At 49.9% G+C, this 22,455-nt stretch overlaps 1 protein-coding gene across 1 annotated transcript; it reads right to left on the bottom strand.

Moving 5' to 3' along the window:
• Nucleotides 1–1,987: 1,987 nt before the first annotated feature.
• Nucleotides 1,988–12,293, bottom strand: RPS4X (ribosomal protein S4 X-linked). The gene is made up of 7 exons (XM_084638500.1): nucleotides 12,171–12,293; nucleotides 11,485–11,562; nucleotides 10,721–10,901; nucleotides 9,466–9,563; nucleotides 6,562–6,733; nucleotides 4,377–4,534; nucleotides 1,988–2,346 (listed from the first exon to the last, which is right to left on the bottom strand). The coding sequence occupies exons 1-7, from the start codon at nucleotides 12,171–12,173 to the stop codon at nucleotides 2,245–2,247; spliced, it is 792 nt and encodes a 263-aa protein (XP_084494626.1). The 5' UTR covers nucleotides 12,174–12,293; the 3' UTR covers nucleotides 1,988–2,244.
• Between the last annotated feature and the right edge of the window lie 10,162 nt (nucleotides 12,294–22,455).

Here is a 22,455-nt window from a genome sequence, read left to right as displayed (position 1 = left end):
AGCAGTGCATGGATTCTTCCATCCTAAGTGCAGCACTCTGTACTTGTCCTTGTTGAACCTCATCAGATTTCTTTTGGCCCAATCTTCCAATTTGTCTAGGTCACTCTGGACCCTACCCCTACCCTCCAGCATATCTACCTCTCCCCATAGCTTTGTGTCATCTGCTAACTTGCTGAGGGTGCAATCTATCCCATCATCCAGATCATTAATAAAGATGTTGAACAAAACCAGTCCCAGGACTGACCCCTGGGGCACTCCGCTTGATACTGGCTGCGAACTAGACATGGAGCCATTGATCACTACCTGCTGAGCCCAACAATCTAGCCAATGTTCTATCCATCTTATAGTCCATTCATCCAAGCCATACTTTTTTACCTTGCTGGCAAGAATACTGTGGGAGAACGTAACAAAAGCTTTGCTAAATTCAATATATATCACATCCATTGCTTTCCCCATATCCACAGAGCTAGTTATCTCATCATAAAAGGCAATCAGGATGGTCAGGCATGACTTGCCTTGGTGAATCCACGTGGACTGTTCCTGATCACCTTCCTCTCCTCCAAGTGCTTCAAAATTGTTTCCTTGAGGACCTGCTCCATGATTTTTCTAGGGACTGAGGTGAGGCCGACCGGTCTGTAGTTACCCGGGTTCTCCTTCTTCCCCTTTTTAGAGATGGGCACTATATTTGCCTTTTTCCAATCATCCAGGACCTCCCCCGATCACCACCAGTTTTCAAAGATAATGGCCAATGGCTCTGCAATCACATCAGCCAATTCCCTCAGCACCCTTGGATGCATTAGATCTGGACCCATGGACTTGTGCATGTCCAGCTTTTCTAAATAGTCAACCTGCTCTTTCACAACAGGTCTGCTCACCTCCTCCCCATACTGTGTTGCCCAGGACAGCAGTGTGGGAGCTGACCCTATTTGTGAAGACCGAGGCAAAAAAAAAAAAAAGCATTGAGTGCTTCAGCTTCTTCCACGTTATCTGTCACTAGGTTGCCTTCCCTTCATTAAGGGTCCCATACTTTCCCTGACCTTTTTCTTGTTACTAACATATCTGTAGAAACCCTTCTGGTTACCCTTCACATCCCTTGCTAGCTGCAACTCTAGGTGTGTTTTGGCTTTCCTGATTACACCCCTGCATGCTCAAGCAATATTTTTATACTCCTCCCTAGTCATCTGTCCAAGTTTCCATTTCTTGTAAGCTTCCTGTTCATAACACTGAACAAAACATCTGGTTCTTTCAAATGTTCTTAATACAACTTAGAAACATTACTCAGAGGAAGAAAATGCGGCTTTTAACCATCTTACTTTAAACGAAAAGCACAGAAACCATTTCCTTACTTTGTCAAATCTTTTTTTTTTAACTCTGAGGTTCTACTGTGTTAGCATAAGAGGCCTTCCTGTCTTCAGTCAACTCAGATGTACCATATCAATAGGGTGGAGCAGCAGCAATCCATGATCCAGGCTGGGCCAGGGTCAGAGAAAATGATGTACATTTGTAACATCTTAAACTACGAGAACATGAGCTAGTAGCAGCTTGGTCATAAACCCTTCTCTCTGGCTTTGTCTCTGAAGATCTGTCTATACTAGAAGATGATGCTGTTGTGCAGATATACAAAAAACGACAACCCATTTTTGGTTTAATTTTGTTGGGAGACAGCAGACAATGGTTCTCAAACTTTTGCACTGGTGAACCCTTTCACACTGCAAGCCTCTGAGTGCAACACCCCCCTTATAAATTAAAAACACTTTTTAATATTTCACACTATTATAAATGCTGCAGGTGAAGCAAGGTTTGGAGGTTGAGAGCTCATGACTCCCCGCCCCCCCATAACCTCGTGACCCAGAGGGGTCACAACCCCAGTTTGAGAGCCCTTGCTCTAAGGGGAAAAGCATTAGAGGGCTGTGGCTTTGTGAAGAAGCCTTCTCACAACTGGCCCGTCTTCATAAGACCCCAGTAACAAGGAGTCCCCCTCGCCCCGCAACTTTACATTCAAATTTATTTGTTTTTAAAAAAGGGACAATTTAGTAGCCCACAGCTTCCTTTTACATGTGACCTAGTATTTAAGAGTGACCAGAGTCCCGTGATTTGGTAGCCTGCAGTACACTGCTAGCTTATCAGAGCCATAGGACTGCAAGAACCGGTGTTCAGAGGGTGGGGAAAAAGGCAGTGTTTTATAGTTGCTAACAATTTTATTTGACAAAGGAAATGGCCTGCTGTTTGTCCACTTTTGAGGGTTTAACTGCTGCTCTGTTTGGCTGCCAGTCTCTTGTCTCTCTCTTCAGCAATGGTCAGACGGATTCCCTTTCCACGGGGCAGGGAGATCCATGGCTTGTTACCCTAAAGCAAGAGGAGAGAATCACAACACAGTACAATTAAGCAACCTTCATAGTATCGGTGCTTTCTCCAACTCCAGACTACACCCCCCTTTCCCTCCCCTTGTTATTCCATGCCGAGTAGAACCTCCCTCTCGAGAAGTAAATTCTGCTCTCTTGGCAGCAGCTTCTAAGGCCTTGTTAAATTTAGTGGTGCAACTTTGTGTTAAAGTTGGATTTAAAACAGATTTAGTTAAAACAGGTGCAAAAGGCTACATGGAGACTCATTTCAGTTTATCTTAAGTCTATTAGGAACAGATTCAAGCTACTCTGAAATAAATGCTTCAAAGCAAAACAAGAGCAGCCACACAGAGATTTGTACCAGTTTAACTCAACTGTTTTAAAAAACCTTGTTTAGACAAGACCTTAGTCTTTCCTAAGAAATCCATCATGGGGATCGAAGTAAAGTTAAACCTGAAATGTCCAGGTAGTCAGCTGCTCTGCCAGTGCATGCCCTAGTTCCAGCTCCTCAGTCAAACCCACAGCAGATTTCACACACCGATTACAGGACCAAGTGGAACATTTCCCCTACATGCAGGACATAACAAGCACCACTGAACAGGATAGCCACACAGAGTTTACTGAGTGACAGAACTCATGGTTAGGCACATGCCTAAATTCAGCCTGGTGTCCCATAGGTCAGTGGGGTAACAGCAGGGACACATTTGGTCTCTGAATTTTGCAACAGCAGCCGAATCCCTGCCTCTTTCCTAGATAGCTCTTTGACAACATAAAGGCAACATTGCTGCAGGAATTTGTTACCCATCATGTACCGTGGCATTGGTGCAAAGTGCCCCAATTTAAAATATATATTTTTTCTTATGGGCCAAGCCTGTAAGTGGCAGGCATCCTCTCCCACCGAGATCAGTGGGAGCTGAAGGCATTTAGCACTTTGCAGAATCAGACCCTTAATGGCTGGGCTAATTTGTCCAAAGCACATTCTAATATCTGTTCCTTTTCCTTGCTACTGGAAGTAAAGATGATGAGTTGCTTGTATGTAATTATTTTTAAAATATTCAGTAAGCAGAGATGGTGCTCCTAATGCTTGCTGTTTGGTCAGGAGCCTTTAATGACTTAATACCCACTAAAGGGGCAGTTCACAACTAGTCCTCCACCTAGTCACTGTACCTGGGGTAACTGCACCTGTGACCCCTTTGCAGCCTTACTGAGGGCACCCACTTCAGTCTCAGGCCTCGAACAGTCACCTCTTTCAGTACAGGACCCCATGAGAGTAATTAACCATTGGACCCATTGGGGGTGCGGTGGCTTTGCCATCAGTGGTGGTTTAAAGTCAAAACTGGATGTTTTTAAAATGATCTGCTATAGCTCAAACACGGAATTATTTCAGGGCAGTTCTATGGCCTGTGTGCGCTACATTGGAGAGCGGGCTAGATCATCACAGGGTCCCTTCTGGTCAACATGGTAAAGAGCAGGTGGATTTCCATTAGCACAGCACAGCACCTTGTTGCTTTGTAGAGTGACTTCTGCTAGCTGATCAGAAGCCACAATCTGCTCTCAAGTTCCACAGCATAAGGACACGTTCATGGGAAAATGGCCTGCATGAGTGGACGTGCTCAGCTTATGGTTCACAGCCAGTGCCCTGAGGTCACCACTTTTCAATTAGGCGCACAGTGGTTTCTGTACATTCATGAAGCAATTTGACTGTTTTGGTCAAAAAGGTTTGCATTACAACTAACGTGGGTGTGGGGGCAGCCATGTGAACAGGCCACGGCCTGTAGGAGGTTGGGAACACATGGGGTGAAGCCAGATGGCAGCCCCAGCCAATGTTTAACTTTTGCTACAGACAGCAGTTGGAGCAGCAGCTTCAGACAGAACAAGCTCAGAACTAGCTTGGGAACACAGCTGTCTCTCTTGCAGTTAGCGCTTTGTTTACCCATTCCCTCTAAGTGAGGCATATATTCAGCAGGGGGCTCTTCAGCACAAGCCACGCCACGGGGAAGGAAAGCAATACAAGTTCTATTAGCTCACACTTACTTTGCCAATAACAAAAATGTTAGAGAGCCTGGTGGCAAAGCTGTTGCCATTGGCATCCTTCACGTGCACCACATCGAACGAGCCTGGGTGTCTCTCCCGGTTAGTGATCACACCAATACGGCCCAAGTTAGCACCACCAGTCACCATACACAGGTTACCTACATGGAAGGAAGGCCATTAGTGAGTCTCTAAACCTGAATCAACCCCAAGCCCTTTATGACAATGTACACGATCATTTGTATCCTGTGTGGACCACTGCTAGAGATGGGGCACCAATTGTCTGGTCTGATGCTGATGCAATAAGGTAATGCCCTGGTACAGAGGTCAAGCAGAAACCCTACCAGTCACACTAAGATGCTACAAAGACAAGACCAGACAAGGCACATGGTCCGATTAGTTGTGTTGGCACCCGATGACCTACTACAATCAGGCTGACTGTCCAACAAGGGAGGCCACCTCAGGCCATGCAAGTCCATGGACAGAGGCACTAGCTGCAGCTGTTTAAGTTTACACCAAATGTGAACAGCTGCAGTGAGAAGCTGGTGTTCCACTGCTTTATTCCAGTGCAGTCATATTTCATCCGCTCAGTTTTATTCCTACTGGTCATATCATCACTCCTCCTATCCGAAGGACTGCACTATACAGAGGGCCCCTCACAGCACCATCACGATTTAGAGACCATCAAGACAAGACAAGGAATGTTTCTTTCCAAGTGTGTTATTTTTGAGACCAAGCGTTTCACTTCTATGACTCAGGTTTCTCCAACCCCAACAGCACTGTCCTACTGGAAGTGATGATCAACATGAAGAAATCAGTTAAAGAAATCAGGGCTTTCTTTTAGCTCCTGCCTTGATCAATACTGAAGTTGAGATGTGGCATGTCAAACATGCATCACACATTTAGAAGAATTTACATATAACTGCACAACAACGTTGCACGTGTTACTGCCTTAGCACGGCACAAGATGTCACGTGAATGGGTTACTGTCAGCCCCTCCATAACAGACACAAATGCAACACCAGGGCAAGGGATTATCCCAACAGCAGTGATGCATTTGGGTTTACAGCAGGGAACACACACAGTTGATGCGGCATCCCTTCCGGTTTGGGCAAGGGAAGAGGAAACATCGTGCTGCCTTTTTTTTTTTTTTTTTTTGGGGGGGGGGGGGGGGAGGCAGAACAGTCTACAACCAAATGTGCGATTCAAGTGCAGGCATTGGGGCTCTTCCACTTCCCGCACTCAAGCCTCTGTGCACTCAGTCTGACTAAAGCCAGGAAGAGTCTCCACTCCTCTCCCAGGTCACACACAGAGGGCAACTCCTCTGCCAGGACAACTAGAGAACCACCTTCTCTCCCTGGGGGAAACAGACCTCTGCTAGTCCCGCTCCAGCATTATAGAGCAGCCCTGGAAACACGAACCCCTACGCTGCCTATGGAGAAGACCCTACTGAGAAAGAGAAATTAAGATTTGGCCCTGGTCTACACTACAAAATTACTTCAGTATAACTACATCATCCTGTAAGTATAATCCACACCCCTCCGCAATGCAGTTAGTTACACCAACCTACACACCAGTGCAGACAGCGCTATGTCTGTGCCGATGCAGCGTTTCAAATGCAGACCTGCCTTAAGACAGTCTTTGGCAATCCACATTTCAGAGAGGTGCCTCATTTGAAACAGCACCAGACATCATAAACCATGTGCACTGGAAGAGCTTATATCTGGAGTGTCACAAGGAAGGAGCAGTGAAATCTAGAAATTTCCCTACCACTCCTATTCCATCCCATGCCTGGAATCAAATGCTCACCTTACAACAGGCAACAGTTAGCCCAAGGGAGTTGCCTATTTTATTCCCAAATGGCAAAGTGATATACCCCAGGTGCTGCTGCCTGCATGTTAGATCTGTGCCAATTTTCACTCTGTAAGTTCCCCAGCAGTTATAGCGCACAGTGATCGAAACCTAGGAAGTCAGTATTGCTGTTACACTTGGACATGGCACTGTGAAACTGCTCTGGCACCGCCAAGCCCACTCTGTGCGCATCTAATGAAACTGGATCCCACAGACAGTGGGGCTCAGCTTAATGGCTTCTTCCCTTTGAAGGGGGGATCCTATAACCCCATTTAGCCGAACCCCTGCTCTCCTATTTTGGAGAGAGCTGAGTGCAGGAGGAGATGGAGGGACATACCTGTGTCAAACTTGATGAAGTCTGTGATCTTGCCAGTCTCAAGGTCAATTTGGATAGTGTCATTCACCTTGATGAGGGGATCTGGGTAGCGGATGGTACGGGCATCATGGGTCACCAGGTGAGGGATTCCTTTAGTGCCCACAAATATCTTCCTCACCTTGCACAGCTTGTACTGTGAACACAAGCCAACAGCAATGAATGCAAACAGACTAGACCGACAGCTTATATGGTTCAGGACAGGACCTACGTACAACATATGAAGTACCACCTCTGCACAAATAGTATCAGCACTGCTCGATAAGCCATGTGCCGAGGGCAGCGGCCAAGCTCCACTCCAGAGCAAAGTGTCCTACTAAGAGGCTGTTAAAGGGAGCAACTCTCCCTCATCTCCAGTACTTCCACCATGACTGTCTCACTGCTGGCCTTGGGTGTCCACTGACATCCCAGCTCAGTAACAAAAGACATGGCTTGAGGCCAAGTTCATTTTTAACACAAATTACACTGCACTTGAGTCTTTTCAGATTGGAGTTCTGTGCTTCCCGACACCAGAGGAAGGCCTCTTACAAAGGGAACTGTGAACCTGGCAGACAAGTAGAAGAGAAACTGATTTCCATATTTTTGCTTCCAGTGTTGGTTGCAAGACTGTGGCCCATGACCAAGAGCAGTTGCCAAAACCCTTTCATGTGGTCTCATGGCTTTCTAACCTCTGATCCCTACATAGCTACTTCATGTCTCCGTGGTGTAAATGTAACAGTGACCAAATTTGAGAGTCACAACATAACTGAGAGGGCAGCAAATACAGGAGAGAATCAAACTGCAGCGTAGCCTGGAGATTACAGCAGTCAGGCATTGAGTACTGTACATACCCATCCCCACTGCTACAAAGCAAGTTTATTTTCACCTTCTCTTAACGCTACCCTAATTTTACTTTCTAGATAACCCAAATGCTCCAAAAAGATCTAGATTGGGAGGAGAGGTGTCCACGAAGAGATTTTAGCATGGTTCTGCTCAGAAGTATATCCAAAAACAGCACAGTGAATGTGTGTCCATTGTCCCTCCTTAGAGCTAAACTGCTCAGTTTACAAGTAAAATGAGGTTTTCCTCTACCAGCCCAAAAATCTCCCCCTGGGATCTGGGAGTCAAGTTGAGACCTTTCCTGCTCATGTACCACCAACAGGAGACACTTTTGTAAACCAAATTATCCCACCAGGGACACCAGTGCAACATGATATGGCAACAAAGGGAAAGGAACAAGTGTCGCTGAGGAAGTGATTTGGCCTACGGTGTTTACTAGTGAGATCACATGTATGGCAGAACTAACCCAGCCAAACCACAGGGCTGGCAGTTACGAGTAAAAATGTTTATCGTTTTCTAAACAAAAAACGTTTAAGCAAGCCAGGACCTCATCATGTAATCACAAAAACAGCCACACTGAGGTAAGTTCTCGGATGTAAGAGTTGGAGAACCATTATTTTAGTGTCTGTCCGTAAGTTGGTACAAAGGTTTTGACTTCATATTTGAATTTGAGAAGCTTTGCTGAGTTGTATCCAGTTAATAGTCATTCTGTTTTACAGCTCGCACTACCCTTCCTGTGCTCTATGCCGTCCATCAAGAGCCAATTTTGCATACAAATAAGGCCAGCAGTTTTCAGACATCCTTGCGGCTTCCAATTTAAAGACAGATAAAATCACTAGTGAGTTTGAGATTACTCCAGTGACCAGGACCCAACCCAATGGCCATTTCTTCCACAGATACCAACCTCCCAAAATAAGTGACAATTCACGCACCACCAGATATGGAATATTGATACAGGCCTTTTGAGCAATTAATTCCAATTTTTACTGTTGCAAAACAGGGATCAAGTCTTAGAACTTGATCAGACAGTGTATAATTGTTTGTCTAAAGCAAAGGAACTTACAGGCAGGTTTAATAGTTACTGCACCCAGAAAATTCTGCCTTGGGCATTTGGTAAAAGTAAGGCTGTGTCTGTACTAGACCTGTACTCAAATTTAAACTAAACTGATTAAAAAGTCACAGTAATCTATATTTGGAGGTTGCATCAGATTAACCAGTTATTTAAAAGCAATTTGTTAAACTACTTCAAGTTTTTAGCTTAGACAAGGCCTAAAGGAGGGATAGTCAATTATTTTTTTTGTCAAGGTCCAAATTTCTTGTCAAGATATAGTCGAGGACCTGACTCCAGAGAAAACAAAAAAAAAGTCCAACAACAAGTAGTAAATAAAAAGATTTTGGGTTCCATTGAAAAGCATCTGGCAGCCCAGATATTCACCACCCCTGGCCTAAAGCATCATCTTAGAGCCTTCTGGAAGGAAGGGGCTAGTTTGAACATAGATGCAGGGAGACTAGCACACTGCACAACGATTTGGGAGTGCACTGAAGAGAATGTTTGCCCACAGGTCTTCAGTGAAGAAACAGATAGTTAATGTCATCTAAAGTGATTCACTTTAGCACAGAGAAGGAATACAGCTAATCTTGTAGTCCACTGTATTTTGACCACTTGCACTCTGCTGCTTCAACAAGCACTTTGTAAACACCCCAATGAACAGCTGCACATGCACCCCACTGAAACGGCTCCAGGGAAGGCTTACAGCAAGGTAATAAAACAAGTTTTAAACAGAGCTCCACATTCTGACAGCCAGCTGCACCCTTCTGTGTATGGAGATTACGTAAGCCCTCACCATTTCCCCTTTAATCCCATGTAGACTGCACCTAGTACACCGAATGGCCCAGATTCTCTCTCAAGGCAGTAGGACTGACACCAACTTTTAGATTCATGCACACGGCAGTTTTGATACGTGCAGCAAAACCCAGCCACTCCACTGGCTGCACCAAGTTCCAAAGCAAACAAAACATTCCCAAACACTGCCAGGGAGAGGGGCTCACCTTGGCTTCTTCAGCTGTGATGCGGTGAACTGCAAAACGACCCTTGGTGTCGTATACCAGACGGAAGTGCTCACCTGTCTTCTCAATGCTGATGACATCTGGGTTCAAACAAATACATTCATTAGGAGTTTCCAGGTTCTTAGGCCTTTATCATAGCTTGAAAGCTATCCCATTCAGTAGCATTCACACTAGAGGTTCCATCATCAGTGAGGAGTTCTCATTTATACAGCACCATGGAGTATATAAAAACTCTGTACAGTGGGTCAGCCATGTCGACATAAGGCCTCACTCCTAAATTGCTACCAGCCTATGCGGCAAGTGACTACAATTAGAAGAGTGGGCTACGCAAGACTCAGCTCAGATAAGTTGGAAAGTAGTTCCAGGTGCAAAGGACCACTCAGGGGTTGCAAATATTTGTTGCTAATACTAGTGGCGGTACGCAATTTAAAACTAAATCAGAGCAACTACTGGGTAAAGAATAGTGTCCCTAGCCTCTGTTTGTCAGAGGGTGGAGATGGATGGCAGGAGAGAGATCACTTGATCATTACCTGTTAGGTTCACTCCCTCTGGGGGCACCTCGCATTGGCCACTGTTGGTAGACAGGATACTGGACTGGATGAACCTTTGGTCTGACCCAGTATGGCCAGAGTCCAATGATTACGCAAGGCTAACAACATGGTTTGGAAGTGGTTTCCCAGTACAACTGCAAGCCTCACAAAATACTGGACTTTACTGGGTATAATAAAAAGAATCTCACTACTTATACTTGGTTTCTTTTCTGTTTTACCAAACTGCCAAGTAGCAACAGCAAATGTGCCAGTGATAACATTTCTTAGCACAAATCACAGCATCAGCCCAAGCATGCTCAGAAAAGGGCAGTTTTATGCAATTTGTTCAACTGGGAACACAAGCCAACAGTTCTGAACAGTCAGCTAGCTGCTCTCTTCAGATTAATATGTTGAGGTTCACAGAAACTACCTTCACTGTCAGAATCAGGAGCAAGTGTGTCAATAATGCACCAATTGCTGGTTTTGGCCAATTATGGCCTCTGGTTACACATGCACTTAAAACGTTAACCAACCTGACCCGCGCTGCACAGCAACAGCCACCCCATCCAGTTGGGTAACCCCCAAGATCAAACACTGGCTTTCACAGCATGGTGATGAAAGGCTCATTTTTTGGCCATGCAACAGTTTAAGCAGCTGAGCATTTGCCCCAATCCTCACCACCTCTCCCAGGATTTGTCTCCACTCACCCATGAAGCCAGCAGGATAGGTGATGTCAGTGCGGACTTTGCCATCAATCTTGATGAACCTCTGCATGCAGATCTTCTTGACCTCATCTCCTGTCAGGGCATACTTGAGTCTGTTCCTAAGGAAAATGATGAGTGGAAGGCATTCCCTCAATTTGTGAGGACCTGTTGATGGACGGGGAGCCTACAGAACAGAAGAAAAAAAAAGAAAAGCAGAAGAAAAATAAAGTTTCTGCCAGTTGTTCAATGACATGAGCAAACAGCAAAGCCCATCTTCCAAAACAGAAATAGCAAGTGCCCAATAAATACTAGGTTAGACTTATGATTTCTTCACAACTTCATAAAGTTTGGATCCCACTGGCTCACAGACAGCCTTGCTCCTTATCTGCCAGAGACAGCTGCAGTAGGGGAATACTCAACAACACTCCCTGGGTCTAAACATTTGAGTTATTCTGTGACAAGCACTGTACTAATACATCCCACAAATGTAAATGGCCTCCATCTCTTGCAAACTCCACTCTAAGTCTCCCTGAATAACCCTTGCCAAGTTAAGCAAGTGGTCACCAACCAAGAGAATTTTCTTACTTGCCACCAGTGGGCAAATTATGCCAAGGATTTGTGGAAGCAACACGGCTGAAATCTCACAGAAGCTCCCAATCACCTACTAAACCAAATACATGCAGATTAAAAGGAAACAAATATTCCAGCTGTGAAACCGGTATTTTTGTTTTGATTTTGAGGTGCAGAATTCACAAAGGGATACTTACAAACACTCCTGTCAATTTATCCAGCATCCAATGCTTTGGAGCTGCTACACGCTTCAGGTGCTTCTTGGGACCGCGAGCCTTGGGTAGGAAAAAGACGGATTAAGACACTACTAAACTGCTCACTAGGCAGGTGTTCCTAAGAACCTATGGTGCTGTTAACAGAGACTGGGGAGCTCTGAGGCAGAAACGTATCCCGGTATCATCCTCCGCATGTTACCACCCACAACCCCCCTTCTGAATTGGCCGCCTCAGTAGCTGCGAGACTGCACGGATTAAAGCTCCCGTGCAATACCGCGCACACCCCTCGCCGCGTTACCCTGCGCGCACCCGGCCTGCTTCCCTACGAGCTCCCTTAACGCCGCGTGCGCGCCGGAGCCACGCCAGCTGCTCGGGCCCGTCCTCCCCACTCCCCGGGCCCCTCGGCGGCCGGGCGGCGCCAGCCGCGGCAGGAGCTCGGGGAAGCCGCTATTCCTTCCTCCCTCCCGCCTTGAGGCCCGGCTCGGCCCCGCGGGGATCTCTGGGGCTGGGGCTGGGGCCGGGGCCGGGGCCGGGGCGCGGCTCAGGCCCGGCTCCCCCCGGCCCCATACGGCGGGGCTCTCTCGCCCCGGCCGGGAGGCGGCGCCGGGGCCGCGGCAGGCGACGGATGGAGACGGATGGCGGGGCCGGAGACCGGGCCGCGTACTCACCATGGCTGCGCTCTGCCGAGGAAAGGGCCGCCCACTTCCGCCTAGCCACGGATATCCGGCCGGCTGGACCGCGGCCCGGCTAGGACAAGCCTGGCTAAGCGCGAGCGCCGGATAGCGCCCTCTGCCGGCGGGGAGGCTTCAGTGCGGCCGCGCCGCCAGACTCCAAGCTGCCGCAGAGAGCCCCGGGCTGACATGCGGGCGCAGCGTGCGTTGGGGAGTCTCCCGTGGGCTGTTGGGCAACTACCTTCCTCCAAGCCCCAACAGGGCCAGCCCCGGCAGCCCCCAGAGACAGTCCCCAGGGAGAGGGGTTATTTTGCTGTAGATCAGGGTGTCTCCTCTCCCTAGGCAGGGTGGGGTTTCCGATTAGCACTGTAGGCAGGTGCCTGGGGTGCCGGCGTTCTAGGGGCGCCTAAAAGTTAAAAGTGGGTTCAAAGTTCATCCATAGAGCTCCCCTGTGGGCAGCCAGGCTCTGGGTGCAGGTGGGTGGCCGCCCAGCGAGTGGGGCTGGAGCTGGGCGAGTGTGCCAGTCAGCCTGCCGGGGGGCACTGGGAGCCACAGCCGAGCGGGGCAGCTACTGAAGGTGCTGCTGGGAGCGGGGTCCCAGCCCCTTCCCAACCTTGGCCGCCCCACTGCCTCCGTCCTGTGCTGGGGAGGGGCATAGCCAGCGCCTCATTCACTTGCAGGGGCAGAGCCAGAGCGCGGCTGCCATGCTGGCCTGCAGGAGGGATGGAGGACACCCAGGGAGCACTCACCATGGGGAGGGGTACAGTCCTCCCTTGCGCCTCACCTGGGGTAGGTGGTCTGTGCCCTGGCTCGGGCTGGGAGCGCCATGAGTGGCAGACGGTATTGTGCTTTCCCGGGGAGGCTGTATTTATAATTCTTTTCAATTTTTAGGGAAAACACAACGGTCAGGTGTAGGCAGTGGGGGTGCTGAAGATGCTGTTCCTAAGGGTTTCAGAGTAGCAGCCGTGTTAGTCTGTATCCGCAAAAAGAACAGGAGGACTTGTGGCACCTTGGAGACTAACAAATTTATTTGAGCATGAGCTTTCGTGAGCTACAGCTCACTTCATCGGATGCGTTATGCTTATTAGTCTCTAAGGTGCCACAAGTCCTCCTTTTCTTTTTTCCTAGGGGTGCATAAGGTGTAAATCCAGCCATGTCCCTAGGAAAACTGGTATGTGCATGTTTATGTAGGGACTAAATATGCACTGTGTGGGCTAGACCAGTAATCAGGGCACTGCCCTAGGCCACTTTCAGGCCCACTCACATAAATGGACAACACACGATTCCGGGACATACGGGGCAGAGGTGTGGAAGAGGGGATCCGCACTGGAGCCTTCGCACATAGGGGGATCTGATGGAGGTTTTGGAGCAGGAATAGCTCAGTGGTTTGAGCATTGGCCTGCTAAACCCAGGGTTGTGAGTTCAATCCTTGAGGGGGCCATTTAAGGATCTGGGGCAAAAATTGGGGATTGGTCCTGCTTTGAGCAGGGGGTTGGACTAGATGATCTCCTGAGGTCCCTTCCAACCCTGATATTCTATGATTCATCTGAATTTGTGATTTAGGGGCTATTTAACATTTTCGTGACTGCAGGAGTTCAGGCTTTAAGAAAAAACACCACAGTAGTGCAAGACTCACCATAAAATCATGAGCATTGGCAACAGTGCGATCAGTGAACTGAGGAATATGGTATTGTTAGGCATTTTGAGATTTACAGATGAAAAGCACTGTATGAGAGCTGAATATTAAAAGTTTCTTTACAAATTTATATTATTTCAGTAATTAATTAAAATCAATGCAACCAGCCTGGGCAGTGTATAACATCCAAATGTGTCAGCACTGCAGAGAACAAGGATGGTCGGGATTATGTTCACAGCACTTCCACAGAGAAGTTAAATAAAGTACTCTTTCTGGAAGGTTGCAACATAACACTCCTTTACTACTTAGAATTCAGAATGAAAACCAGAGAGAGAGAGAGGGAGAAAACAGGCTGCTCCCTAAAACAGAGAGGAACAATTTAACGCATCTTACTTTAGGCTAGCTCTCTGTAGCTTCACTGCTGCTGAACCCAGATCCCATGCTTCCCTACAGAGCCCCTTAGCCTACAAAGAGTACTCCAGGGGGAATTCTGTGCCACTGCACACATGCAGAATTCATGTCCTGTGCAGATTTCTTTGCTTCCTCATAGAAAAATGACTTTCTGATGGGGAAGAAAGGGAAGCTGCAAGAGCAATCACACCCCTTCCCCAGCAGCGTGGGTGCATCTTTTCTGACAGCTGTCAGAGAGGTAAATCTCTTGGGGGGGGCAAACCTGGGGACACCCCAGCCAGGCCAGGTCAGACCCACCTGCCATCTGCCCAACCCCTGTGCATACAGACCCACCCCATGCGCACACACCCCCTGCACCCAGAACCCCCCACTGAGCCCTCCACACATGAACCCCCATCCCGACAAGCTGTTACCCACACAAAATTCTCTGTCATTCACATAGTCTAGGAGCACCCACCTTTACCCTTCTGTGGGCTCAAGGCGTAACCGTCTTAATTTAGGTTTCAGAGTAACAGCCATGTTAGTCTGTATTCGCAAAAAGAAAAGGAGTACTTGTGGCACCTTAGAGACTAACCAATTTATTTGAGCATAAGCTTTCGTGAGCTACAGCTCACTTCATCGTCTTAATTTAGGCACCCACCCTTACCCTTCCATGGACTCAGGGAGTAACCTTACATTCTATGGGTTGGCAGGGTCTTTTACCAGTGAAAGAGCCTTACATAGTAATATCCTACTTAACCTCTATTTATGAACAATCACCAAAACAGAATTCACATGCTAAGCATACAATGCTCACCGCTCCCAATAAGGCAGATGAACTTTAATTGATGGCCAGTCAGGATCAGGTCATCTCGGGGACTCCAGCTTCTGCACTACAGTGTTGGCAGCATGTTGAGGTCTGGCAGCTCTGATCTTGGGCTGTGTCCTGTAGCTGAACTTCCCTTTGGACCCCAGTTCATATAGTGAAACTTGAGTCCTGCCATGCTATACTTTAACCAATCATTTAACTAAAAATATTACGATACAATTTTCTAACCAATCCTAACATACTGTAAAGCAATTCTTTAACCAATCATACTCCACCACCTTAATTGATTTAAACCTAGAAAAATTAGTTATGCAACAGACAGAAACAATCAAAGAAATAGACAGAGACCATACAGATAAACAATAGAGAAGTGGGGATCATAAAGGCAAAACAATAGAAGTATAGATTTTACAATCACAACTGTTGATAAGTGATTTCTTGCCAGACAGGATGCTATTAAACTATGTTTTCTTTAACCATCTTATAATCTGTTTCTTTAGCTAGTGATGGTGGGTACTGTTAGGCCAGGATCACCTTCTTAACAGCCTGATCTTACATTGTTTTAATGTAATTTAGATGGAATGTGAGGATGTGACTTTCTCCTTCTTGGCTAATGGCTGCTGCTGTCCTAATATGACTGCAGACAAAGGCCTTATCCTTACAAAACCTCCACTTCCGCCCAGCCCCGCACCCAGCCCTTCTCCCAAACCGCTACTCTGCACTAGGCTCAGGTGTTAGTCCCGACTGGGCTAGGGAGGAGCGCATTTCCCCTGGATGGAGTGGCCCAGGCCAAGCCAGGCCCACCCCCAGAACCCTCCCCCAGCTCCGCGTGCACACACACCCCTGTTTTCCGCCCTCATTGCTCCTCAGCCATGAGGATAGGGGTCACTTTACAGGTAGATGCTCCCCCATCCGCCCAACCTCCATGCATCCAGACCCCCCCCATACCCAGACCCCACACAGAGCCCCTCTTCCCCTGCATCCAGTTCTCCACCGAGCCCCTCCCCCTGCACCCAGACCACCCCCTGCATCCAGAACCCCTGCCGAACCCCACCCCCTGCACCCAGACCATCCCCTACTGCACTCCCCCACACTTGAACCCCCACCCTGATGAGCCCCACCCCCTTTGCACCTGGGACACTCCATGAGCTCCCCACATCTGGACCCACACCCCGCTGAGCCCCAACCACCTTCACCTGGACCCTTCCTGCAGAGTCCCATTGCCCCTGCACCCAGAACCCCTCAAAGACCCCCTGTGCTTCCAGATCCTCCCCACGCCCGAACCTCCCCCTCCCCACAGTGGGCCACCCATGCTCAGATTGCCCCACACAAAACCCTCTCACCCCACACCTGGATCCCCTCACACTAAGCCCCTTCACAGCTAAGCCTGCCTGGCCACACCTGGCCTAGGGCTGCTACCCCTGGGGGAATTGTGCTCCATAAATTAAAATTTCTGCCCACAATATTTTAAAATTCTGCAAATTTATTTGTCAATAAATAAACGTGGAGGCTCCAGCAGGGCAGTGGGGAGCACAGGCCACTGGCTGCATGGATGTGGGAGATTACCCTGCAGCCCCCCGAACCTCTCAGTAAAAGACACTGGTGAGGCTCCACCTGTCCCTGACACAGTGCAAGAGCCAGGCCTGCCCCAGAGGTTTGTGTCCTGGGAGCTGGGGAGGTGCTGCAGGGTGATCTCCCACCTCTGTGCAGAACAATGGCCTGTGCTCCCCAGTGCCATGCTGGAGCCTCCACATTTATTACTGACAAATAAAATTTGCAGATTTTGCAGAATTTTAAAATATTGTGCGCAGAATTTTTATTTTTTTGGTGCAGAATTCCCCCAGGAATAAATCAGGATCCCGAAATCCTCCCTGAAATGTAAAGAGCTAGCTTACAATTTTAACAATGCACCACACATTCCCAGAATAAATACAGCCAGCAGACTTCTGTACTCCAGATCCCGTCTTCCATCAGCCTTAATATGGAAGTGAAGGCTGCGACAATTATAGGTCCTATGATGGCCTATTCTCAGGACCTCAGAGGGGAACCATGGGGTCCAGAGCGGAAGCAGCCTGCTACCTCCTTCTACTCCTCAAGGCCTCACCCTATGGGGATGGTGTCCCACTTCGTCATGGTTTGTAATTCTCTGCAGCCCTCGTAATGTTCCCCAGGGAGCTCCCCGCTGCACCAATCCTTACTGCTGCAGTTACTGGAGATTTACATGACTAAGTACAAAGAGAATTGGGCCCTTGTCTCTATCTCCCAGCCCACACAAGTGCTCTGATTGTCTCACCCCCACCCCCACCTCTATCTTGATCTAAGAAGCCAGAAGTGTTGCCTGCTGATCCCTGGAGTCTCTAGCAGCAGCCCATCAATTACAGCAAGGCAGATCTACTCTGAGAACTGGCTGCGTAAACTAGCATCCAGCCAGAACCAGTTCCTGTCTGTGTCCCTTTGGGAGCTTTTACTGCCATCAGCCCTGAAGGGCCTTGCACAGCTCTGGGAGAGGGAGCCAGGGGCTAGCCAAGCTCACCTGTCAGCAACAGACTTATTAACGAGCTGTAACTGCAAGGCCAAATTCTACCTTGGGGTACCCCAGTGGAGCCCTGGGGAGCAGTGGCTCCCCAGCCCATGCAGGCTGCAGGGAGGGGGCCCTTCTGCAGTGTTTGATGGTGAGACCGGCATGAGGGCAGGCAGGAAGCCTCACGCATAGGGCACCACGTACAGCTGGCCTGGGTTCTATTCCCAAATCTGCTACTGACTTGCTAGGTGATCTGGGGCCAGTCCCTTCTCCTCATGGTTGCTCCCCGCAATGGGGAGATAGGCACTTACCCCACACTAGCGCCTTGTGGCTCTGTCCCCTTCTAGTGGCTGGATCACAGAATCTGCTACAGCCTCTGAGCTCCCAGAGCAGTCTCTTAGCTCAGGCAGGAGAAACCCTGCTTGGAGATCCCAGACTCTGAAATCTCAGATCCAACTTCTGCTGCCAACAAAGCACCCAGGGCACAGCATTAAAATCCTAACCCCTGAGAGAAGAGCCCTGGGACTGACAGGTGCGGAGCTCTGCATGCCTGCCAGGTGGTGTCCTTAGAGGGGCTCCCACCAAAGGGGGTGAGCTGCCAGCCTCTGCTCAAGAGCAAAGCGCCCATCTGTAAAACCATTAAATACCCTGCCCCCCTTCAAGCCCCTTAAGGCCTGTATCTGATGGCAGCTGGCATTCTGAAACTGGGGCTTGTCCTTCCCATCTCCTTCCTGTGTTAGCTCTCCATAGGCTGCAGCTGTAAACTCTTTGGGATTAGGGTTGCCAGGCATTCGGTTTTTGACTGGAACACCCGGTCAAAAAGGGACTCTGGCAGCTCTGGTCAGCATCACTGACCAGGCCACTGAAAGTCAGGTTGGCCACCCACAGCGGGGGCGGGCAGGGTGCCTGCCCGGCTCCGCGTGGCTTCCAGGAAGTGGCCAGCATCTCCCTCTGGCTCCTAGGTATAGGGGCAGGCCCAGGGGCTCCGCGTGGTGTCCCCACCCCGAGTGCTAGCTCAGCAGCTCCCATTGGCCAGGAACAGCGACCAATGGGAGCAGCAGATGTGGCACCTGCAGGCAGGGGCAGCGCGCGGAGCTTCCTGGCTGCGTCTCCACCTAGGAGCCAGAGGGAGATGCCAGTCACTTCCTGGGAGCCACCTGAGGTCAGTGCTGCCTGGAGCCCACTTCCTGAACCCCCTCCTGTGCCCCAACCCCCTGCCCCAGCCTGAGACCCCTCCCGCACACCAAACTCCTCGACCCCAGCCCAGAGCCCCTGCTGGGACCCCAAACTCCTCATCCCTGGCACCACCCCAGAGCCCACATCCCCAGCCAGAGCCCTCACTCCCTCCCATGCCCCAACCCTCTGCCCCATCCTGCACCCAAGCTCCCTCCCAGAGCCCCCTCCTTCACCCTGAACCGCTCACTTCTGGCCCCACACTGGAGCCTGCGCCCCCAGCCAGAGCCCTCCACCCCTTCCACATCCCTGTCCCAGCCCAGTGAAAATGAGTGTGAGCGGGGGTGGGGCAAAGCGAGCAATGGAGGAAAGGGGGAATGGAGTGAGTGGGGTCAAGGCCCCAGAGAAGGTGTGGGGCAGGGGCAGGGCCTCAGGGCAGGAGATGGGGCAATGGTGTTTGGTTTTCTGCAAATAGAAAGTTGGCATCCCTATTTGGGATGGGGAGGGTTATTATAGATGTGCAGCACCTAGCACAATGGGGTTCTGATCAGAGTCACTAGCCACAAATAGTAACAAGCAGGAGGGTAGAGCTGTCCATTGCAGAGCAGGGCAGGGATGCTGCCCTCTTCCCCCCACCACCTTACCCACCTACAGCCTTCTGATATGTTTCTAGACCCAAGAGAGGGGCTCCTTTGCTATCCCCTAAACCCAATTAGAAGCACCTGAGTAGCACAGAGGGCAGGGTTAGTCTCTGGTGTCTGACTACAGTGGTTGTGATGGCATGTGAGCAGCAGCCCCAGCCCCAGCGGCCAAAGATCCTGAGCCAGGCCCTGCAAATGATCATCGACTTAAAAAATCATCAGGTGAGTTTATATATGACTTGGGGTCTGGGTGCCTTGAGGGTGTGCTCAAGTCCCCTTGTTCAAACTTGTCTTAGCACCCAGGAGTGCTGGGCTCCTCTCTAAAGTGGAGTCTTATGTAATCCCATAAACTCCAGGGCCTGTGGCTTTATGTAAAACACTTGGGCAGCAAGTGATTAGGGCTAAAGGGGGCTTAGTCTCCCCCCTCAATCTCTCGGTCTTGTCACTTTCTGAGCCATCCCATGTCCATGCCCAGCTCAGCAGGTAAAATGCCATGTCCAGTGGTGCCAGGTCCAGGAAAGGGGCAGGGCAGGGCATTGCAGGAGGGCCCCACCTGTGTGGGGATGTGCATAGCACAAGCCACTGTGGTGGGCTCTGAATCTGCGAGTGGCAAGAGCCCACAGGCCAGAGCAGGGCCCAGCCCTGTGGGACAGGAGCCACTGCTGGGGCGGTGACTCGCCAAACACCCCCCACCCAGGGTCTCTGCTCTCCACTGGGCCAGGAGAGAAACACACACACACCCCGGAGAGCAGGGCCTGACACCCCATGCCCAGAAAGCAGGACCTGTACACCCCCTCCACCCCACAAAGCTGGTAACCTTGTTGCTCTGCCTGCCCCCATAGAGAGCTGCCTTCCATGAGCAGAGCCCTCCTTCCCATGTGGGTAACAGGGCAGTTCCTCAGCCTCCAGGGGCCAGGCTGCATCTCACGCCCCGCACATAGCTAGGAGTACCAGGACGGACACCTTCACTAGCGAGTTTAGCGTCTCCTGCTTCTTCCATACCATAGGCACAGGGCTTGGGCGGGTTTGGACTCAGGTGGCCAGCCTGTGCCATAACATCCCCACAGCTGGCTTTACATTTTACTCATCCCCCTCCCCAGCCCCTAGAATGTTTCTGCCCACCACCTATGGCAAAACCTCCACTGGCGTGACACTCATGGGCAAATTGTGAGAGTTGGTCCCCCTGCAAGCCAGACAGCCCCAGCTCTCGGCCAGAGCCTCGGAGCTGGCTGCGGAAAGAACATTGGAGCTGGAGTCTCCGTAAGCAGGGAGCCCCATGCTGTCATGTTCACTCTTACCCTTCAGTACAGAGCTGCCCTTGAGAGCCACTGGGGTGGCCAACCTGCTGTATTTGATACAAATCAGGGGCAGTCCTCGAGCTCTGGGCTAGGGCCCACACTTGTCCTTGCACATGAGAACCAAATGAAACACACCATGCTTCTTTCACTCTCCAAGCTGGGCGTGATACTACACAATGCGTCCAGTCCGAAGCATGTTGATGTCAGTGACAAAACTACCAACAGTGCAGGACCGGGCAGGCAGCCATTGCTCTGCAGTCCCCCCTTTGAGGTGTTAAAGTGAGGTCTGAAGAGAGAAAGCATTGAGGGCAGGGAAAAAAGGAAACAGTAGAAACCAACCAGAAGCTCATTTGGTGTTTAAGGCACTTGCAGAATGACAGGGCACTAAGTTAAGAGTTTGAAGCTGACGGGCCCAAATCCTAACTGTTGCTTATGTCCTGTGTGACCTTCAACAAGTTGCTGCTCCTCACTGTGCCTCAGTTTCCCCATCTGTAACACAGGGTGATAAACTCACCTACTTTACAGGGACCTTCTGAGGAAGAATTCACTCCTGTTTGCATGGCACTCTGACATCTAAGGTGCTAAATATTCCCATTTTAATCATCTCCAGTGCGGGGGAACAACTCAGGGGAGGCACTTCAGTTATTACTTATATGGTTTTACTCTTGCTGGTGTCCCTTTTGGGGCATTTCTCATCTTTCTGCTGGGATTTTACAAGCTGAATTCTAAAATCTTCAGCACCCCTAGTGTGTGGGGCCATTGTACCAGTCTCTCTTCAAGTGCTAAAAAAGGGGGCTGAAATTTCCCAGGCAGTCTAGGGGCTTTAGACACGTAACATCCAGTTATTGAAACGTCCAAATCCCCCAGGCTGCCTTGCAGATCTCAGCACCCCATTACGGTTCTGAAGTGGACCCCTGATCTCACACTCCCTTTCCGCTCCTCAAAGCTGGTTCTCCATTGATGCAGCAACCCATTTCCCAGGGCCTCCCAAGAGGGAGGGGTTGGCTCCAGCAAGATGCTCCACCCTAGAGCCCCTCCCCCCCAGCCCAGCTTTCAGCCAGTTCCCACAGTGCTTTGGGGAGGAGACAGTCTCCTAAGGGTGATGAGAGGGAGGAGGTTTAGGCAAGAGACTGATGGCTAATAGCAGCCACAGCCAGTAATGGCACCCACAGGAGCTGTGCAGGGGATTTGCTAAGGGAGCACCTGCTCTTGTCTAAGCCCAGGTTGCCAAACTCATTTCACAGGTGCCTGGTTTGGACCCAGGGCAAGTCCAGGGCCATTGCACTGACCCCCTCATCCCCACATTCTTTGCCAGCACCTGCTGCCCCCTCTCCCTACCCAATCTGTGATCCCTGACTGCTGGGTCACTGTAATATCTCCAAGCCTGGCCCATCACTGCCACTGCACAGGTGCTGCTCAGACTGCCAGGCTCATCTGTCCATTTAACCAAGCGTCCCCCTGAGATACTGCTGCCATCCTGCTGGGTGTACTAGCCACATATGGACATGCTCATGCAGTTTTCCTTGTGGCCACTGGGTGGGGCCAAGACCATGAAATGTGTCCTCAACAGCTTCTCCTACATCCCAGCATTTGTAGGGCTGGGCCTAGAGAGTGAGGTGATTGGTGCTAAGGGGCAGGTACATGTACAAAGCATGGGCAGTTGTGTTTGGATGCCTCTTCACTGCAGAGCTAACTCAAGCTACCTGTGCCTGAGTCACTCCTCTCATGTTAGCCTAGGTGGAGCAAGAGCAACCATGCTGCAAAATAACATGTGAGCTATCTTGTCCACACTGG

This window comes from Lepidochelys olivacea (assembly GCF_965140295.1).
Source record: "Lepidochelys olivacea isolate rLepOli2 genome assembly, chromosome: 9".
NCBI classification, from domain to species: domain Eukaryota; kingdom Metazoa; phylum Chordata; order Testudines; family Cheloniidae; genus Lepidochelys; species Lepidochelys olivacea.
This window is presented reverse-complemented; position numbering and strand designations above follow the sequence as displayed.

Bases quoted from the DNA above. Each gene is read 5' to 3' on its own strand.
- RPS4X (XM_084638500.1), bottom strand. The intron at 10,902-11,484 runs GTAAGTATCCCT...TCTGTTCTGTAG, and splicing joins ATAAATTGACAGGAGTGTTT to GCTCCCCGTCCATCAACAGG. The intron at 9,564-10,720 runs GTGAGTGGAGAC...GTTTGAACCCAG, and splicing joins CTATCCTGCTGGCTTCATGG to ATGTCATCAGCATTGAGAAG.